This window comes from Pleurodeles waltl, chromosome 8 (genome assembly GCF_031143425.1).
Source record: "Pleurodeles waltl isolate 20211129_DDA chromosome 8, aPleWal1.hap1.20221129, whole genome shotgun sequence".
Classification (NCBI taxonomy): Eukaryota; Metazoa; Chordata; class Amphibia; order Caudata; family Salamandridae; genus Pleurodeles; species Pleurodeles waltl.
The window spans coordinates 737339378-737360202 of record NC_090447.1 but is presented as its reverse complement, the minus strand read 5'-3'; the positions used below and the strand labels follow the sequence as shown (position 1 = coordinate 737360202).

The following is a 20825-nucleotide window of genomic DNA, read 5'->3' as shown; positions in this document are numbered from 1 at the left end:
TTCAAGCGTTCTTCGAATCTCCTTTTGTGTGTTTGATGTAATGCCCTAAATTGCCAAGGGTATGCCCACACATGGGTCACTAACTCACTGTGCTACTGGAACAAAGCTTCACCCTACTGAAGAGACCCAATCAAGCCGAAAGCAGTCTTGTGTTGCTTGATTTCTGGTTCAGAAAGGGTCTGGCTTGGCAGTTCAGGATAGAGTGTTTCTCTTGGAGCAGGACCAAGATTGATTTGTATATGGCTAGGTATAATCTAAGGTGGCATGGTGGGCAAAAGAACAATGGGTTTGGGTGCTAGCCTGAGTGATTGCCATTGGTTGGACTTATTGTAAGAATTCCGCTTGTCACCTTTTGTGCGTTTGAAGTGAAATATGAACATTTAAATACTCCAGACACCTTATAGCTTTTCACATAAATGTAGAAGCAACAATAGTCTCAGAGCTGCCACCACCACCACACTGTATCATAGATTGTGAATAACACTGGTTGTATACAGTATCACTTTGTGCATCTTTCCATCCAAGTCAGTGTCCATAATCAAAGGATAAGTCTGACAATCAGAGCAAGAGGAAATATCCGCTTGTGTCCCCAGAGTCAGAAGCCTTTGGGAAAAATATAGTTCTGTAAGACTAACATGTTTGTCAACAGATTACCTGGTATACTTATGTACAATCAATATTCCCCCAGCATGGAGCACTCGTCCAATGTAAATCAATATATAGTCTGGCAAGTGCAATTTACTCCACAGCTTTGTTACATATGACTCTCATTAAGAACCACTATTGGTATTGTGAATACCAGATTGTAAATCTGTTTTTCACTACTACAGCAACAATGGAAAACAAAAGCTGTTTCCCACAGTTGCTACATCATTTAACGAACTCTAGGCTGCTATGACAGGGCTGTCTGAGAGTCAGTCCGTCAGTGCACTGGTTCTCTGCTTCAGTGGAGAGAAGAGAGCACAACTTCTGATGGAGACAGGAGGGAAGGAAGGCAAAGAGTTCAGTGAGTGAGAGTATGCAAGTTTTTATTTAACAGAGGGCGAGAAATCGGAGAACCCATCTTCGAGCGGGGAGGAGGGAAGGCACAGAGGGTTTTTTGGTGGGTGGCACAGGGAAAGCCATGTTATGTATGGCACCCTCATTATTTCTCTGCCCCTGTTTGGCAATTGACAGTAGGGGTGGAGGATTTTTGGGAGCATAAATAACATAAAATTAGAGATGGGTAAAAAGTGAATAAGAGGGATGTATTTCACCTCAAAGTTATGAGTGACATCACAGGCAACTTCAGCTTCACTTTCATTGTCTATTTAATGCCATCAAAACCCGTCAGTTATAAAAATACCCGTTATTCACTGTTATCCATCTATAATTCTATATGCTATGCACAGCTCTCAGAGAGAAATCTGAGTGAATGGCTATATTTTAAATCCAGTAATTAACTGCTATGACAAAACAACTGTGGGCAACAACTTGTTAACCACTGTTGCTAAGTCATAAAGGAATTCATGACTCCTCTGGCTCGGTTCTCTGAGGACCTGTCAGTGCAGTGGTGGAAAGTACAACGCACAATTGTGGATGGGAGTGAGTGAAGGCACAGGAAGTGGTGGGAGTGATTTTCAGAAGGCCATTTGTTTTTTTTTAAAGAATTCAGGACAGGGAGGAGAGGTTGTGCTATGTATGGTTCCCCCATTACTCCTCTGCAACTGAAAATAGGGGCAGATGACTTTGGGGGTCATACGTAATAAGTGAATTACAAGAATGTTTTTTCACCTCAGGGTTCCGAGTGACATCATAGACAACTCAAACTTCACTCTCATGTATTTGTCACTCAGAAGCCCTCAGTGAAAAACATTCCATTTACCATTTATTTAATTGTTATTAGCCTATCCGGCCTTAACAATAATCACACAATAGATATCAATCCATCAAACTCAATAAAAATCACATTGAATAAAACATCTCAGTAAAAAGGAAACTATGCTTGAATTTTTGATTTAACATGTACCAAAATGTGTCCAATTTACCATACATATCGTAAAACCTGATTTGACCATAATTTACATAAAAACTTAACTTATTCTAGAAAAACGTTATAAATCTAATATTTAAAATGTCTTATTCTGGAACGAATCATTTGGGACCTTGCAGTGCCTTCCAACCATTTAATAAAAGCCCGAGGCCTAACCCAGTTTTACACTACCCTGCACCGATTTCCCAAGCTAAATAGCTACGGGATAACATAGGCTATTGTGCCTATGCCAACTGTGGGTGCATTGATAGACGTAATTTCCATGCTTCCAAGATATAAGTTGAGACCTTTGTCACAATGTATTTCTCAACTGAACGCATACATAGCGCTTCCGCCTCCTAACTCCGTAAGATCTGAAAAGTGGACGAAGGTACAGTTTACGGAGTTTGAGCGTAAAGTGGCATAATAAAAGGAAGTGGGAAAGTGTTTCCGGACCACCATGAAGGCATGGACAGCATTCTAATCTACCCGGAGGAGCGGATTGCCATCTGTTGACCACCGCTGTCACTGGTAGTGTGCCCATACGGAATTTAAAGTAGAGAGCCCTTTTTTCCTCCGGATAAATACTGTCTATGAATATTGCTGGTGTAAGCTCTTGGTTAAACAAAATATACCGCTTGAATAAAGGGCTAAATGACTCGCACATAATCTCAGTCTTTCTCTCCCAATATGCCTTTTTTATAACAGCTAGACTAGTCCTTCCGATTTTTTCTGGATGGAACCAAAAGTCATCCTGGCCGATAGCAGCCAGGATAGTTGAGATATGTTTGAACCAGGGCAGTTTCCGATGGTTTTGCAACTTCATGATGTCCTTAAGTACGTCTCTGAATGGTTTGAGAGCCTCTTTTGTCCAAATACGGATCCAGTATCTTACTGGAGCCAGAGCAATGTAGTCCTCAACCTTTCTCATCTGTAAATCAATTCTTATTGCATTCATTGGTGTAGCATTACCTAGACAAAGTAATCGGCGTAAGAATTTGTTCTCGGTTACTTGTATTGATGGAATCTTTCTGAATCCCCAGATCTCTGCGCTGTAAAGTGCTGCGGCTCTTGTTTTTGTTTTGTATGCAAGCAGTGCAGAGCTCACGGAGTGATTGCCTGTAGCTTTTGCAAATCTGAGTACTGCTCCGGCTTGTTGGGCCAAGGAAATTCTGCTTTTGTAGATTTGTGGTTTCCATGTCTGTTTTTCATCTAATCTGCAGCCCAGGTAATCATAGGTGGCCACTCGGGCCAAGGCTTATTATTTGCCCTAAAAGTCGATTGCAACGTCTGTTTTTGGTTAAGAAAACATTCCTGTAACTCACTGGTACCAATCTATAATTATTTATGTTGTATTTGGCTCCCATTGAGAGCCACTAGTGTGAACATCAGATTCCAAACCTTGTAATTCATTGCAAAGACACTACAACTGTGAGAAAGAAAAGTTGTTTCCCACTTTTGCTATGTCACAAAGGAAGTCTAAGCTACTCTGACAGGGCTCTTCAGGAGCATGTAAGTACAGTTCTAGCATTCTGTTAAAATGTGAGCAGAAAACACAGATTTGGATGTGGAGGGGAAGTGAAGCCAAGCACAAAAGGTGGCCGGGGTGGGTGTCATTTGCAACAGGGGAGAAAGACCATGTTATGTATGCCTCCCCCATTACTCTTCTGCCTCTATGTAGCAAGTGAAAGCATGGGTAGATGATTTTGGGAGTCATTCATAATGTAAACTCATAGATGGGTACAAGATGATAACTTGAGGTTCAGAGTTACATCAGAGACAATTTAATGTTCACTCTAGGTATCCATTTGATGTCACCCAGAACCCCTTGGTGCAAAACATCCCCGTTATTCACTGTTATCAACCATAAATCTATATCTGAGCAGTGACTTAGAGGACTATAGCATTATTTGTTGCCCTCAGAATGCCCAATTCAATGAAGTCTCATTTGGAGAGCCACTGATTGTCGCACAGGTCCCACCTGATCCGTATGGGGACAGTGTGAAATGCTTAACCTAATTGAGAACTCTGGCTTGACAGTGAAGCCAGAGAAGAGGTAGTTTGCGCAACTGGAAGTTGCATACCTCTGAAAACAAAACTGGCATGAACAAGTTGAAGAGGAAAGCCTCTGTACTGAAGTTCACTAACAATAACAATGCAGAGCATTGCTAATCTGTAAAGAGCATTCCTAATCTGTACTAGGTAACAGAACAAAAATGTTATCTGAGGAAAGATGTATGCGACACACGTGGATGAAGGGCCACCTGCTTGACATGAATGCAAACCAGCTCTGCAGATATTAAAATCAACTCATAAAGTGGCACTGTTTCAACATCCTGATAAATATGGGCACAAGACACCACTAGGCCAAAATATTGACGTAATCACTCGACGTTTAATAAGCTGTTTGTGAATAAAATCAATAAACATCATTAAAAAGCAAGTGCACAACTACAGTGGTAAGTCAACAGCATTGTATATTATAGTATTACCTGGAGAAGCAATTTGCAGGAGTGCAACAGATTTTCCACCTGGTGCGGCACACATATCCAAGATGGTGTCTCCATCTCTTGCTTCTAAGGCGTATACAGGCAACAGGGACGCAGCATTTAGGAGGTAGTACTGCTTGAGGCGACCAAAGTGGTGCTTCTGTGCCGGAAATCTCCCGGGAGCCTTTCTTATATAACACTTAAGTGAGCCAGGCAAGGAGGGCAATGGAGTTCCTTGAAAGAGGGGGTGAAATCCATCTGATTGCAGACGTGTCTCTAGTTCATAGGCAAAGTTGAATTTATTGAGTAAAATACCATACCGCCAGCTGAGCGGCGACGTAAGCACTTCCCTGAGTAAATAATGGAAACACCAAAAGATTAAATGTAACTATAAAATCCACTCAATTAAAATGTATGTTATACACTGAACTAAAAAGTTTGGAACGTAAGTAACATTTCAAGGAATGCAAAAATACCTAGCCTTGTATGAGAATGTATTTCATTCTAATATATTCAGGGATGTGGAATTCCTATCGCCCGACGCCCGGGACATCTTGTTTGGGGTCAAGGGCAACAAGTTTTTATGTTTACTTTGTCCTTGGGACAAGTAGGCCCAACCCCCTGCAGCACAAACCCTTTGGCTGCCTGTTTACAGAGAGTTGAACTCTCTGCAGTTGAGGTAATGTGTTTCCAAAGGATAATGCTGTTCGAACTTGTATTTTTGGTTCATTATTTGAAAGCCTTCATTATTAGGGTGCGTGCTGTAATGAAAATGTCACTTACCCAGTGTACATCTGTTCGTGGCATCAGTCGCAGTAGATTCGCATGTTCTGCAATAGCTCGCCATCTGGTGTTGGGCCGGAGTGTTACAAGTTGTTTTTCTTCGAAGAAGTCTTTCGAGTCACGGGACCGAGTGACTCCTCCTTTTGTCTCCATTGCGCATGGGCGTCGACTCCATCTTCGATTGTTTTTCCCCGCAGAGGGTGAGGTAGGAGTTGAATTGTAGTAATAGTGCCCATGCAATGGAGTGACTAAGTATGCACCTATTTAAGGTTGAGATGATACATATATAAATAATTGAAGGTAACTTCCAAACTGCTACAGGCTCCCGGGGAGGCGGGTGGGCACATGCGAATCTACTGCGACTGATGCCACGAACAGATGTACACTGGGTAAGTGACATTTTCAGTTCGATGGCATCTGTCGCTGTTGATACGCATGTTCTGCATAGACTAGTAAGCAGTTATTTCCCCAAAAGCGGTGGATCAGCCTGTAGGAGTGGAAGTAGTCTGAAATAATGTTCTTAATACGGCTTGACCTACTGTGGCTTGTTGTGCGGATAACACGTCTACACAGTAGTGCTTGGTGAATGTGTGAGGCGTAGACCATGTGGCTGCCTTACATATTTCTTGCATTGGGATGTTTCCTAGAAAGGCCATGGTAGCACCTTTCTTTCTGGTTGAGTGTGCCCTTGGTGTAATGGGCAGCTGTCGTTTAGCTTTAAGGTAGCAGATTTGGATGCATTTAACTATCCATCTGGCTATACCTTGTTTTGAAATTGGGTTTCCTGCATGAGGTTTTTGAAATGCAATAAAGAGTTGTTTAGTCTTTCTGATGTTTTTTGTTCTGTCAATGTAATACATCAATGCTCTTTTGACATCTAATGTATGTAGTGCCCTTTCAGCTACGGTATCTGGCTGTGGAAAGAACACTGGAAGTTCCACTGTTTGATTTAGATGGAACGGTGAAATAACCTTTGGCAAAAATTTAGGATTGGTCCTTAGGACGACTTTATTTTTGTGTATTTGTATAAAAGGTTCCTGTATTGTAAACGCCTGAATCTCGCTTACTCTTCTTAGGGAAGTAATGGCGATGAGAAATGCCACCTTCCAGGTTAGGAACTGTATGTCGCAGGAGTGCATGGGTTCAAAAGGTGGACCCATAAGTCTAGTTAGGACAACATTTAGGTTCCATGAAGGAACAGGTAGTGTTCTTGGTGGTATAATTCTCCTAAGGCCCTCCATGAATGCTTTAATGACTGGTATTTTATATAGGGAAGTTGAATAGGTAGTCTGCAGGTATGCAGATATTGCTGCAAGGTGAATCTTAATGGAAGAGAAAGCTAGGTTAGATTTTTGTAAGTGAAGCAAGTAACCCACTACATGTTCTGGAGTTGTGTGTAATGGTTGTATTTGATTAATATGGCAGTAGCAAACAAACCTCTTCCATTTACTTGCATAGCAGTGCCTGGTGGATGGCCTTCTTGCTTGTTTTATGACTTCCATACATTCTTGGGTAAGTTGTAAGTGCCCGAATTCTAGGATTTCAGGAGCCAGATTGCTAGATTCAGCGATGCTGGATCTGGGTGTCTGATCTTTTGGTTGTGCTGTGTCAACAGATCTGGCCTGTTGGGCAATTTGATGCAGGGTACCACTGATAGGTCTAGCAGCGTTGTGTACCAGGGTTGCCTTGCCCAAGTTGGTGCTATCAATATGAGTTTGAGTTTGCTTTGACTGAGTTTGTTTACCAGGTAAGGAAGGAGAGGGAGAGGAGGAAAAGCGTAAGCAAATATCCCTGACCAGTTCATCCATAGGGCATTGCCTTGGGATTGTTTGTGTGGGTATCTGGATGCGAAGTTTTGGCATTTTGCGTTCTCCCTTGTCGCAAACAAGTCTATCTGAGGTGTTCCCCAGAGTTTGAAATAAGTGTTCAGTATTTGGGGGTGAATTTCCCATTCGTGGACCTGTTGGTGATCTCGAGAGAGATTGTCTGCGAGTTGATTTTGTATCCCTGGTATAAACTGTGCAATTAGGCGAATTTGGTTGTGAATTGCCCAATGCCAAATTTTTTGTGCTAGCAGGCTTAACTGCGTGGAGTGCGTCCCTCCCTGCTTGTTTAGATAATACATTGTTGTCATGTTGTCTGTTTTGACGAGAATGTATTTGTGAACTATTATTGGTTGGAAAGCTTTTAGTGCTTGAAAAACTGCTAGAAGTTCTAGGTGATTGATATGCAGTTTTGTTTGATGTACGTTCCATTGTCCTTGTATGCTGTGTTGATTGAGGTGTGCTCCCCACCCTGTCATGGAAGCATCTGTTGTTATTACGTATTGTGGCACTGGGTCTTGGAAAGGCCGCCCCTTGTTTAAATTTATGTTGTTCCACCACAGAAGCGAGAGGTAAGTTTGGCGGTCTATTAACACCAGATCTAGAAGGTGACCCTGTGCTTGAGACCACTGTGATGCTAGGCATTGTTGTAAGGGCCTCATGTGCAGTCTTGCGTTTGGGACAATGGCTATGCATGATGACATCATGCCTAGGAGTTGTAATACCATCTTTGCCTGTATCTTTTGTGTTGGATACATGCGTTGTATGATGGTGTTGAAATTTTGAATTCTTTGTGGACTTGGAGTGGCTACTCCTTTTGATGTGTCTATTATGGCTCCCAGGTATTGTTGTACCTTGCGTGGCAGAATTTTGGATTTTGTGAAATTGACGGTGAACCCTAGTTTGAAGAGGGTTTGTATGATATGATTTGTGTGATTTGAGCACTCTATTAACGAATGGGCCTTGATTAGCCAGTCGTCTAGATATGGGAACACATGTATTTGCTGCCTTCTTATGTGTGCTGCGACTACTGCTAGACATTTGGTAAAGACTCTTGGTGCGGTTGTTAATCCGAAAGGCAGTACCTTGAATTGGTACTGTATTCCTTTGAATACAAACCTTAGGTATTTCCTGTGCGATGGGTGTATTGGTATATGGAAATAAGCATCCTTGAGGTCTAAAGTTGCCATGTAGTCGTGCAGTTTTAGCAATGGCAATACTTCTTGTAGTGTGACCATGTGGAAGTGGTCTGATTTGATGAAAGTGTTCACTACTCTGAGGTCTAGGATTGGTCTCAGCGTTTTGTCCTTCTTTGGTATCAGAAAGTACAGTGAGTAAACTCCTGTGTTTATTTGTGTGTTTGGCACTAATTCGATTGCATTCTTTTGCAATAGTGCCTGCACTTCTATCTTCAGGAGATTGGAATGGTGTGTTGTTAAATTTTGTGCTTTTGGTGGTATGTTTGGAGGGAATTGTAGAAATTCTATGCAATAACCATGTTGGATAATTGCTAGAACCCAAGTGTCTGTAGTGATTTCCTCCCATGCTTTGTAATAATGACCTATTCTTCCCCCCACTGGTGTTGTGTGGAGGGGGTGAGTGACATGTGAGTCATTGTTTAGTAGTAGGGGTTTTGGGGCTTTGAAATCTCCCTCTATTTCTAGGGAATTGCCCTCCTCTATATTGTCCCCGAAAACCTCCTCTATACTGTCCCTGGTAAGTGGACGGTGTTGCTTGTGAGGTGCTGGCTTGTGTGCTTTGACCCCGAAACCCCCCTCGAAAGGGCGTTTTACGGAATGTGCTGTAATTCCCTCTGCTCTGCGGGGAGTAGAGTGCGCCCATGGCTTTGGCAGTGTCCGTATCTTTTTTGAGTTTCTCAATCGCTGTGTCCACTTCTGGACCGAACAGTTCTTTTTCATTAAAAGGCATATTGAGAACTGCTTGTTGAATCTCTGGTTTAAATCCAGACGTTCGGAGCCATGCATGCCTTCTGATAGTTACAGATGTATTAATTGTCCGTGCAGCTGTATCTGCAGCGTCCATGGAGGAACGTATCTGGTTGTTGGAGATGGTCTGTCCCTCCTCAACCACTTGTTTTGCCCTATTTTGGAAGTCTTTGGGCAGATGTTCAATGAGATGTTGCATCTCGTCCCAGTGGGCTCTGTCATAGCGCGCAAGTAGTGCCTGGGAGTTCGCGATGCGCCACTGGTTTGCAGCTTGTGCTGCGACTCTCTTACCAGCTGCATCGAACTTGCGGCTTTCTTTATCTGGGGGTGGTGCATCTCCAGATGTGTGAGAGTTGGCCCTTTTCCTAGCTGCTCCTACAACAACAGAGTCTGGTGGCAGCTGTGTTGTGATGAAAACCGGGTCCGTAGGAGGCGGCTTATACTTTTTTTCCACCCTTGGTGTGATTGCCCTACTTTTGACCGGGTCCTTAAATATGTCTTTTGCGTGCCGGAGCATACCAGGGAGCATAGGCAGGCTTTGGTAGGAGCTGTGGGTGGAGGAGAGTGTGTTGAACAAGAAATCATCCTCGACCTGTTCTGAGTGGAGGCTTACGTTGTGAAATTGTGCTGCTCTAGCCACCACCTGAGAGTACGCGGTGCTGTCTTCTGGTGGAGATGGTTTTGTAGGGTATGCCTCCGGGCTGTTATCTGACACTGGGGCGTCGTATAGGTCCCATGCGTCCTGATCTTGGTCACCCTGGCTCATGGTGGTGTGAGCTGGGGAGTGTGATGGCGTTTGTGCTGGTGAAACGTTAATCACGGGCGGAGGAGAGGGTGGTGGTGTAACTCTTTTCACCACTTTTGGTTGTGGTGCTTGTTCCGTCTGGAACTCCAACCTTCTCTTTCTCCTAATGGGGGGAAGGGTGCTTATTTTTCCTGTCCCCTGCTGAATGAAGATACGCTTTTGCGTATGGTCCACATCAGTTGCTTGTAGCTCTTCCTCAAACCTATGCTTTTGCATTTGGGAGGTTAGCGAGTGCTCTTCTGTATAAGAGCCTGAAGCTGGGTCGCTTGCAGTTTGTTTCGGCATCGAAACTTTGTCTGCGTGTTTTTTCGGCTCCGAGGTGACTTTTTTCCTTTTCGGGGCCGAAACCTCTCGGCGTCGATCTGTTTCGGTGCCGCTGTCTCGGCGTCGAGCCGTGTCCACACCGGCATCTCGGTGTCGAGGGTTGTCTCCAGCACTTTCTCGGTCCCGAGAAGGCTGCGTGTCGGTGTCTCGACCGGAGTCGGACGATCTCGGCACTGTTTGGGCCTTTTTCGGTGCAGACGGTCGGTCACCGAATTTATGGGTCGAGCCATGGCCTGGTGGCAGTGGCGTCCCCTGGGCCTTGTAAATGTTTCTTTGTGTGGTTTTCGACGTCTTACTCACGGTTTGTGTATCGTCGAATCCTTCGGAGTCTGAGTCTTGGATCGAGAAGGTACCTTCCTCTTCTTGTTCCTCGAACTCCCGTTGGGCTGTCGGTGCGGACGCCATTTGAAGTCTTCTGGCTCGACGGTCTCGGAGTGTTTTTCGGGACCGGAACGCACGACAGGCCTCGCAGGTGTCTTCGCTGTGCTCAGGTGACAGGCACAGGTTGCAGACCAAGTGTTGGTCTGTGTAGGGGTATTTATTGTGGCATTTGGGGCAGAAACGGAACGGGGTCCGTTCCATCGGCGTTCTTCAGCACGCGGTCGGGCCGACCAGGCCCCGACGGAGGATCGAAAAACTACCCCGAAGGGCACCGGAGCTCTTCGATCTTCGATGCGGTGTGGAATCTAAGTACGCCGATCCCGAACGCAACAATACCGACGAAAATCTTCCGAAATTAACTATTTTTTCCGTTCCGAAACTCGGAGCGACAGGAACACGTCCGAACCCGATGGCGGAAAAAAAACAATCGAAGATGGAGTCGACGCCCATGCGCAATGGAGACAAAAGGAGGAGTCACTCGGTCCCGTGACTCGAAAGACTTCTTCGAAGAAAAACAACTTGTAACACTCCGGCCCAACACCATATGGCGAGCTATTGCAGAACATGCGTATCTACAGCGACAGATGCCATCGAACATAAATGTTTTAAGGTCACACTTCACTACTGACGTTGGTTCCAGTACAAAAAAAAAACGTGTACACACATGTTTGAAAAGTTTAGGCTAAGAGGCTAAGTATAATGCTCCCAGAATGCTCTCTGATTATATGCAAATGAAGTGTCATTTAGTAAAATGTGTTGATGCATGCTAGTATTTCCCAAAAATATTTCTAATGGGAAATCAGTGTAACCATTTTCAACACGATTATGGGAAGCATGAAAATAAACAAACACTGACAAAGCCAACTGATCTGACATATTTTTATAAGTCTTTTAGTTTCATCAATGCGTGTCTTGTTTTGACATAGCTTTTGTAACACTTTATTGTTGTGGGAGCTACCAGGCCCTCAACATTGTAACAAACATTGGCAAAACCCCCCCAAAAAGTTTTCGAACTCTTAAAGGCCCCGCAGCCGCCCTCCAGGGGGCCCCGTCAGCACAGCACCTGCCCTGAGTGAGTCTGGAGAGGGGGCTCCTCCATGTTCTTTGCAAAGGGGCACCCTCCAGTTTCGTTACGTCACTGATTGCCACTGTAGTTCCTGACACTGAACAAAACTACTTTGTGTGGCAATATGCTCCTTGTGGAAGAGCAGAATGCGATCTCTCACAGTAAAGCCAGCCGAAAGAGAGAGAAATAGAAGTTTAATAAAAACAAAATGTCTTTGTTAACACCAGACCTAATTAGGGACCAAGACCCACATGTAGGTAGCTTTTTGCATGTCGCAAACAGCGACTTTCGCTGTTTGCGACGTGCAAAAAGCACATTGCGATGCACAAACCCAGTTTTGCGATTCAGTAACCTGGTTACCGAATCACAAAACGGGTTTGCGACTCGCAATTAGTAAGGGGTGTTCACTTCCTAATTGCAACTCGCAGTGCAATGTAGGATTGTTTTGTGACCGCAGGCGCAAACCAATCGCAGTTTGCACCCATTTCAAATGGGTGCTAACACTTTCGCAAAAGGGAAGGGATCCCCATGGGACCCCTTTCCCATTGTGAATGTCACTGTAAACATTTTTTCAGAGCAAGCAGTGGTCCTGTGGACCACTGCCTGCTCTGAAAAAATGAAACGAAAACGTTTCATTTTTCGTTTTTGTTATGCATCTCGTTTTCCTTTAAGGAAAACGGGCTGCATTACAAAAAAAACTGCTTTATTGAAAAGCAGTCACAGACATGTTGGTCTGCTGTCTCCAGCAGGCCACCATTCGTGAGGGGGTCGCAAATTGCGACCCACCTCATGATTATTCATGATGTGGGCATTTGCGAAGCCCTTGCGAATCACAGATGGTGTCAAGGACACCATCCTACATTCGGATTTGCGACTCGCAATTTGCAGGTCACAAATCTGAACCTACCTACTTGTGGCCCGAAATTCTTAAAGAAAGTCACAAAAGTGCACCCTTGGTATATGTCGTACCCCTATAAAATATTTGTGAACTGTATTTTAGCGTGGGTAAATACGATGTGTAGATTTGCTCATGTGAAAATCTATTGAGAATTTGCAAGTTCATTTTCCCTCCAGCCACTTTCTTCCCAACCCTGGAAGAAGTTCTAATTCTGCCATTGTCAGGAGTAAATGTCCAACCTTTCTTATTATGGGAAAATATTAGAGAGAAGCTGGTAAAAATCTTTAAAACATGCAGGTTAGTAGGTTTGCAGACTCAAAGGCATTCCAGCCCTGGAACTATTGCTTACTGCTTCCTCCAGCCCCAGTATGCAGATCTGCAGAAAGGTGGCAAAATAAGGAAATTGCTACAGTAGGGATTGAAACTCCAAGTATTCAAGCCCTACTATGGTAGTAGCACTGGCATAATCAGAGAGGCTATTAATTGCTGCCATAATTTGTCGCCACACTACATGGCACCAAAGGGACAAGTAGATCTTTTTACAGGACAAGTAGATTTGAGAAGCAACCTGTCCCCTGGACAAGTAGATATTTTAATAAATTCCACACCCCTGATATTAAGAAAACAATTGATTTAAATGTCAATTCTCACAAAGTCTGACTTTATGGGGAACTTAAAGAAATATCTCCATACATCTGAGAGTGGGTGGGGGGCTGGAATTGGTGGGTACTACTGAACCGACTGCAATTTTTCAGTGGGCACGCAAAACACCAAAACCTGGGGCACTCAAGCTCACTAAAAAGGCCACTACTACAATCAACAAGCATTGGCGAAACCAATAGGTCTTGGCGATACAAGAGCTATTGGCTTTGACAATTTCAATGTCTTTTAGCCAAGCTGTATAGCAGCATGGATGAAAGCAATGCAACAAAGCATTATGACGCAGCCAGCGCTTGCATCGTCATAACGTTTTCTTGTCTAGCAACACAACACAGGTGGGTGTGGAGGGCAGATGGGGAGAGGGTAAAAAGTGCTAGGGCACAGCTAATGATGTCCGTGTTCTATCGCTTTTGTTTGTTATGGTGGTTGGGACAACAGGTGTGAGGGGCAACACATGGGAAATGGGTGGGAGGGAAGAATCCAACACAAAAGGAGGAAGCGTACGGACAGGGGTAGAGCTGAACATTGAAAAAGGGGGGGCGCAGTATGGGGGTGGAGAAGAAATGGCCAGGAAAGGGGTGGGAGGGAAAAGAAGCACCATGGACGGGGTGGGTAAGAGGGAAAAGAAGCAACATGGAAGGGGCGGGTGGGAGGGGAAAAGAAGCAACATGGAAGGGGCGGGTGGGAGGGGAAAAGAAGCAACATGGAAGGGGCGGGTGGGAGGGGAAAAGAAGCAACATGGAAGGGGCAGGTGGGAGGGAAAAAGAAGCAACATGGAAGGGGATATGGGAGATGGCCTGAAAACACAGGCACTCATATGGAGTGCTTGAACAAAAAAAACAAAAAAATAAGTATTTCCAAAAACGGGAGCAGTGGAAGGACACATGTACATAGTCCATGCTCCAGGGGAGGGTCAAACACAAAAAGAGGACATAATGCAGACATGCCATGACAAACCGGAACAAAGCAAATGAGAGCACCGCTGAAGTTAACCAATGATAAGTTATCAGCTGGCTGTCAGTCCACTTTGTGTAAACAAAATATCCTGAAGAGACATAGCCTGTGCAAATTTTATAGCACACTATCTGGCAGTATTCATTCACCCCTTTCAACACATAAATACTCTATGTGCAAGAATTTTCAGTGATTAGTACATTTTTAACACTTGAATACTGTAATCAGTGAGAAAGAAGTGTTTAATCAACCTCCACAAGAAGAGGGAAGGAGGAGGCAGAAGTGTCTGCCACTGCATGGCACATGTGGTTCGCCTTTATTAATTGTCAGTTTCTGCAACCTTTTTTTTTTTTTATCGTGGCAGAGGCTGCCCAATGAAGTTAATAGCAATTGTTTAAGATTAAATGATTGTTGTTGTTGCAGAAGCAGCCTTCTCAACCTTATGCCATGAGTTTGAGGACCTGTGCCATTGAAGCTAAAAAAGAAAAATACACCTACAGGTATTTGTCTGCACACAACTGTAAGCATGCAATTGTACAAATGTGAGTGCTGGTCTGTTTTTCACAAGTGACAATGCGGCAAAGAAGTCTTAAGTAGTGTGACGAAGGATGAGGAGGCCATTGTAGATGTGTTAAAATGGTTTATTGTGTGTCAACTCATGACATGCATTTCATGAATCCAATAAGGATAAAAGGCTGAGTGGGCCTGCCAAGATCAAAACCTATGCTCTGTGAAGAAGAAAATGTGTTCCCTGCAATCAATTTCTCAGCTCACAGAGCCACCAGACCCAGCTGCACTGTAGTATATTAGTGGCTCTTGAAGCTAAGGAGGGTGCCTATTATTTAGTGATGGGTTTGTTAATGGGGAAGAGTCAAGTGTGTGTTGTGGCAACCAAGTGCATTTGAACAGATTCTTTTCAAGCTTTATTTCCCTTATCAAACCACTAATTGATTTGGTTTCTGGAGTGTAAAAATTAAGTTTGACATTGCGAACTATTAAGCTGGTACCCTAAAAGACGATGACCTTAAAAGGGAGTTGTATCCTTGACCTTCAGCTTGAGAAATAAAGACTTTAAATGGAAGACAACTAGTCATGCTTACCAAGAGCCTTACCAAGGCTGTCTGTCTGTCCTCTGAGGCTACAGAACACCAGGTTCCACAAATGTTGGGAGTCACGTTGACCTATCCAAAAAAGGCTTTGTTACGCCTGCAGTATAGTCCTTTGACATGAACATGCATCTGTAAATCAATGATAATATTAAATACTGCAACGTCCTATGGAATTTAAGATTAGGTGTGCCTTTGGAGACGTATTTGCCATAAAGAAAAGTCTTTATCGAATTCCTTCCTGACCGAGAGCTTCACTGCAAAGTGCTTATTGTATTTGATTAACTATCCTTTTGATGCCAGCCTCTTATGCATCTGCGCAAACCCCTGTGCATGCACAGAGTATGGAGTTAGTCGTGTGGCTGCGTCTTATGTCAAGACAACTAACTGGATGAAACCATTTTTTTCTTAGCATCTTACAAAATGTTGCAATATAAATGTGCACAATATAAGACATTAGATTCAAAGGCACGAGTGAGAATAAATGACAACCATGAGTTGTGAGTGACCGTCCTTACGAGTTGTGACATCAAGCCCATTGATGCGCAAGAAGGCAGCCAAGAAATACATTGGACTGAAACAGATATATTTAGGGTTTGTACCATAACATTATCGTACTGTGTGTAAACTGTTGTATTGTATTCGGCTGCCTGTACAGGCATAAAGTTAAGTGCAAGCAGGTTGCTTGACATGAACTGGTCACACTTTTGTTCATATATTTTTTTTTTTTTGCCAAAACCATGATATTTAGCTTGGCATTTAATTCACTGGTTTGTGTTTGTGTCCCCTTTGTTAGTGTCCTAAATGTTGGACGAACAACCAGCAATACCAATTAACTCTGCAACTAACAACTTAAATGTAAAATGATACAGTTAGAGATAACGGTCTAGTTCGGACAGGCCTACTGGGCAAACTAGCATTGCCCAGGGGCTGGTCTCATAGATGGGTGTATGGGCTATTTGTGGGTCTGTTTTATGGTCCGCTGGGCAGGCTTCTACTGCGGATTTCTCTGTAAATACCACAAACATTGTCTGCAGCAGCAAGCACAACTGCATGCAGCCTCCGTACCTTGCAAAACACTTATACACATTGACTTTGCAAGTTAAAAAATTCCTGATTTTCCAATGCGGACCAATTTTGTAGGTGTCTGATTTGCCAATGGGGGCTACTTTTAATTTGATACCGGGCCTATTTTCTGTCACAATCTGACCCCGGTAATTGTCTCACTGTAGACGTATACCCCTTAGCCCCAAAGTATCTGACTTTGTATATCCTGCAGATAACCTACTCCTGAGTCCAGAATAAATGAATTGCTGGTTTTAAACATGAACAGTACTGCAACCCAAGAAAATGGACACATGGGGTTTAGAAAACCCAAATACATGGCTGACGGCTTCTATATACAGTCGACAGGAAAGTGTCAACTGTATCTGGTGGAAATAAGAGATTAAAGTGAATCGTGAACCTCTCAAAATAATGAACGCATTCATTTGTTGAAACTAACCTGAAATATGTTTGAAAGAAGGTCTCCATATCGAGTTTTAAACTGCAGATCGAAGTGAATGAAAATGTCACTTACCCAGTGTACATCTGTTCGTGGCATCAGTCGCAGTAGATTCGCATGTTCTGCAATAGCTCGCCATCTGGTGTTGGGCCGGAGTGTTACAAGTTGTTTTTCTTCGAAGAAGTCTTTCGAGTCACGGGACCGAGTGACTCCTCCTTTTGTCTCCATTGCGCATGGGCGTCGACTCCATCTTCGATTGTTTTTCCCCGCAGAGGGTGAGGTAGGAGTTGAATTGTAGTAATAGTGCCCATGCAATGGAGTGACTAAGTATGCACCTATTTAAGGTTGAGATGATACATATATAAATAATTGAAGGTAACTTCCAAACTGCTGCAGGCTCCCGGGGAGGCGGGTGGGCACATGCGAATCTACTGCGACTGATGCCACGAACAGATGTACACTGGGTAAGTGACATTTTCAGTTCGATGGCATCTGTCGCTGTAGATACGCATGTTCTGCATAGACTAGTAAGCAGTTATTTCCCCAAAAGCGGTGGATCAGCCTGTAGGAGTGGAAGTAGTCTGAAATAATGTCCTTAATACGGCTTGACCTACTGTGGCTTGTTGTGCGGATAACACGTCTACACAGTAGTGCTTGGTGAATGTGTGAGGCGTAGACCATGTGGCTGCCTTACATATTTCTTGCATTGGGATGTTTCCTAGAAAGGCCATGGTAGCACCTTTTTTTCTGGTTGAGTGTGCCCTTGGTGTAATGGGCAGCTGTCGTTTAGCTTTAAGGTAGCAGATTTGGATGCATTTAACTATCCATCTGGCTATACCTTGTTTTGAAATTGGGTTTCCTGCGTGAGGTTTTTGAAAGGCAATAAAGAGTTGTTTAGTCTTTCTGATGTTTTTTGTTCTGTCAATGTAATACATCAATGCTCTTTTGACATCTAATGTATGTAGTGCCCTTTCAGCTACGGTATCTGGCTGTGGAAAGAACACTGGAAGTTCCACTGTTTGATTTAGATGGAACGGTGAAATAACCTTTGGCAAAAATTTAGGATTGGTCCTTAGGACGACTTTATTTTTGTGTAGTTGTATAAAAGGTTCCTGTATTGTAAACGCCTGAATCTCGCTTACTCTTCTTAGGGAAGTAATGGCGATGAGAAATGCCACCTTCCAGGTTAGGAACTGTATTTCGCAGGAGTGCATGGGTTCAAAAGGTGGACCCATAAGTCTAGTTAGGACAACATTTAGGTTCCATGAAGGAACAGGTAGTGTTCTTGGTGGTATAATTCTCCTAAGGCCCTCCATGAATGCTTTAATGACTGGTATCTTATATAGGGAAGTTGAATAGGTAGTCTGCAGGTATGCAGATATTGCTGCAAGGTGAATCTTAATGGAAGAGAAAGCTAGGTTAGATTTTTGTAAGTGAAGCAAGTAACCCACTACATGTTCTGGAGTTGTGTGTAATGGTTGTATTTGATTAATATGGCAGTAGCAAACAAACCTCTTCCATTTACTTGCATAGCAGTGCCTGGTGGATGGCCTTCTGGCTTGTTTTATGACTTCCATACATTCTTGGGTAAGTTGTAAGTGCCCGAATTCTAGGATTTCAGGAGCCAGATTGCTAGATTCAGCGATGCTGGATCTGGGTGTCTGATCTTTTGGTTGTGCTGTGTCAACAGATCTGGCCTGTTGGGCAATTTGATGCAGGGTACCACTGATAGGTCTAGCAGCGTTGTGTACCAGGGTTGCCTTGCCCAAGTTGGTGCTATCAATATGAGTTTGAGTTTGCTTTGACTGAGTTTGTTTACCAGGTAAGGAAGGAGAGGGAGAGGAGGAAAAGCGTAAGCAAATATCCCTGACCAGTTCATCCATAGGGCATTGCCTTGGGATTGTTTGTGTGGGTATCTGGATGCGAAGTTTTGGCATTTTGCGTTCTCCCTTGTCGCAAACAAGTCTATTTGAGGTGTTCCCCAGAGTTTGAAATAAGTGTTCAGAATTTGGGGGTGAATTTCCCATTCGTGGACCTGTTGGTGATCTCGAGAGAGATTGTCTGCGAGTTGATTTTGGATCCCTGGTATAAACTGTGCAATTAGGCGAATTTGGTTGTGAATTGCCCAATGCCAAATTTTCTGTGCTAGCAGGCTTAACTGCGTGGAGTGCGTCCCTCCCTGCTTGTTTAGATAATACATTGTTGTCATGTTGTCTGTTTTGACGAGAATGTATTTGTGAACTATTATTGGTTGGAAAGCTTTTAGTGCTTGAAAAACTGCTAGAAGTTCTAGGTGATTGATATGCAGTTTTGTTTGATGTACGTTCCATTGTCCTTGTATGCTGTGTTGATCGAGGTGTGCTCCCCACCCTGTCATGGAAGCATCTGTTGTTATTACGTATTGTGGCACTGGGTCTTGGAAAGGCCGCCCCTTGTTTAAATTTATGTTGTTCCACCACAGAAGCGAGAGGTAAGTTTGGCGGTCTATTAACACCAGATCTAGAAGGTGACCCTGTGCTTGAGACCACTGTGATGCTAGGCATTGTTGTAAGGGCCTCATGTGCAGTCTTGCGTTTGGGACAATGGCTATGCATGATGACATCATGCCTAGGAGTTGTAATACCATCTTTGCCTGTATCTTTTGTGTTGGATACATGCGTTGTATGATGGTGTTGAAATTTAGAATTCTTTGTGGACTTGGAGTGGCTACTCCCTTTGATGTGTCTATTATGGCTCCTAGGTATTGTTGTACCTTGCGCGGCAGAATGTTGGATTTTGTAAAGTTGACGGTGAACCCGAGTTTGAAGAGGGTTTGTATGATCTGATTTGTGTGATTTGAGCACTGTATGAACGAATGGGCCTTGATTAGCCAGTCGTCCAAATATGGGAACACATGTATTTGCTGCCTTCTTATGTGTGCAGCGACTACCGCTAGACATTTGGTAAAGACTCTTGGTGCGGTTGTTAATCCGAAAGGCAGTACCTTGAATTGGTAATGTATTCCTTTGAATACAAACCTTAGGTATTTCCTGTGCGATGGGTGTATTGGTATATGGAAATAAGCATCCTTGAGGTCTAAAGTTGCCATGTAGTCGTGTAGTTTTAGCAATGGCAATACTTCTTGTAGTGTGACCATGTGGAAGTGGTCTGATTTGATGAAAGTGTTCACTACTCTGAGGTCTAGGATTGGTCTCAGCGTTTTGTCCTTCTTTGGTATCAGAAAGTACAGTGAGTAAACTCCTGTGTTTATTTGTGTGTTTGGCACTAATTCGATTGCATTCTTTTGCAATTGTGCCTGCACTTCTATCTCCAGGAGATTGGAATGGTGTGTTGTTAAATTTTGTGCTTTTGGTGGTATGTTTGGAGGGAATTGTAGAAATTCTATGCAATAACCATGTTGGATAATTGCTAGAACCCAAGTGTCTGTAGTGATTTCCTCCCATGCTTTGTAATAATGACCTATTCTTCCCCCCACTGGTGTTGTGTGGAGGGGGTGAGTGACATGTGAGTCATTGTTTAGTAGTAGGGGTTTTGGGGCTTTGAAATCTCCCTCTATTTCTAGGGAATTGCCCTCCTTTATATTGTCCCCGAAAACCTCCTCTATACTGTCCCTGGTAAGTGGACGGTGTTGCTTGTGAGGTGCTGGCTTGTGTGCTTTGACCCCGAAACCCCCCTCGAAAGGGCGTTTTACGGAATGTGCTGTAATTCCCTCTGCTCTGCGGGGAGTAGAGTGCGCCCATGGCTTTGGCAGTGTCCGTATCTTTTTTGAGTTTTTCAATCGCTGTGTCCACTTCTGGACCGAACAGTTCTTTTTCATTAAAAGGCATATTGAGAACTGCTTGTTGAATCTCTGGTTTAAATCCAGACGTTCGGAGCCATGCATGCCTTCTGATAGTTACAGATGTATTAATTGTCCGTGCAGCTGTATCTGCAGCGTCCATGGAGGAACGTATCTGGTTGTTGGAGATGGTCTGTCCCTCCTCAACCACTTGTTTTGCCCTATTTTGGAAGTCCTTGGGCAGATGTTCAATGAGATGTTGCATCTCGTCCCAGTGGGCTCTGTCATAGCGCGCAA

At 43.7% G+C, this 20825-nt stretch overlaps 1 protein-coding gene across 3 annotated transcripts in view; it reads right to left on the bottom strand.

Annotated features, from left to right (window-relative positions):
• Window positions 1-20825, bottom strand: part of NSUN3 (NOP2/Sun RNA methyltransferase 3) — a 141258-nt gene that overhangs the window by 50069 nt on the left and 70364 nt on the right. For all 3 annotated transcript variants that reach the window (XM_069204933.1, XM_069204931.1, XM_069204932.1), the window contains one exon: window positions 4504-4850. In XM_069204933.1, the coding sequence (XP_069061034.1) occupies window positions 4504-4850 (347 nt within the window). The remainder of the gene's footprint in view (window positions 1-4503; window positions 4851-20825) is intronic.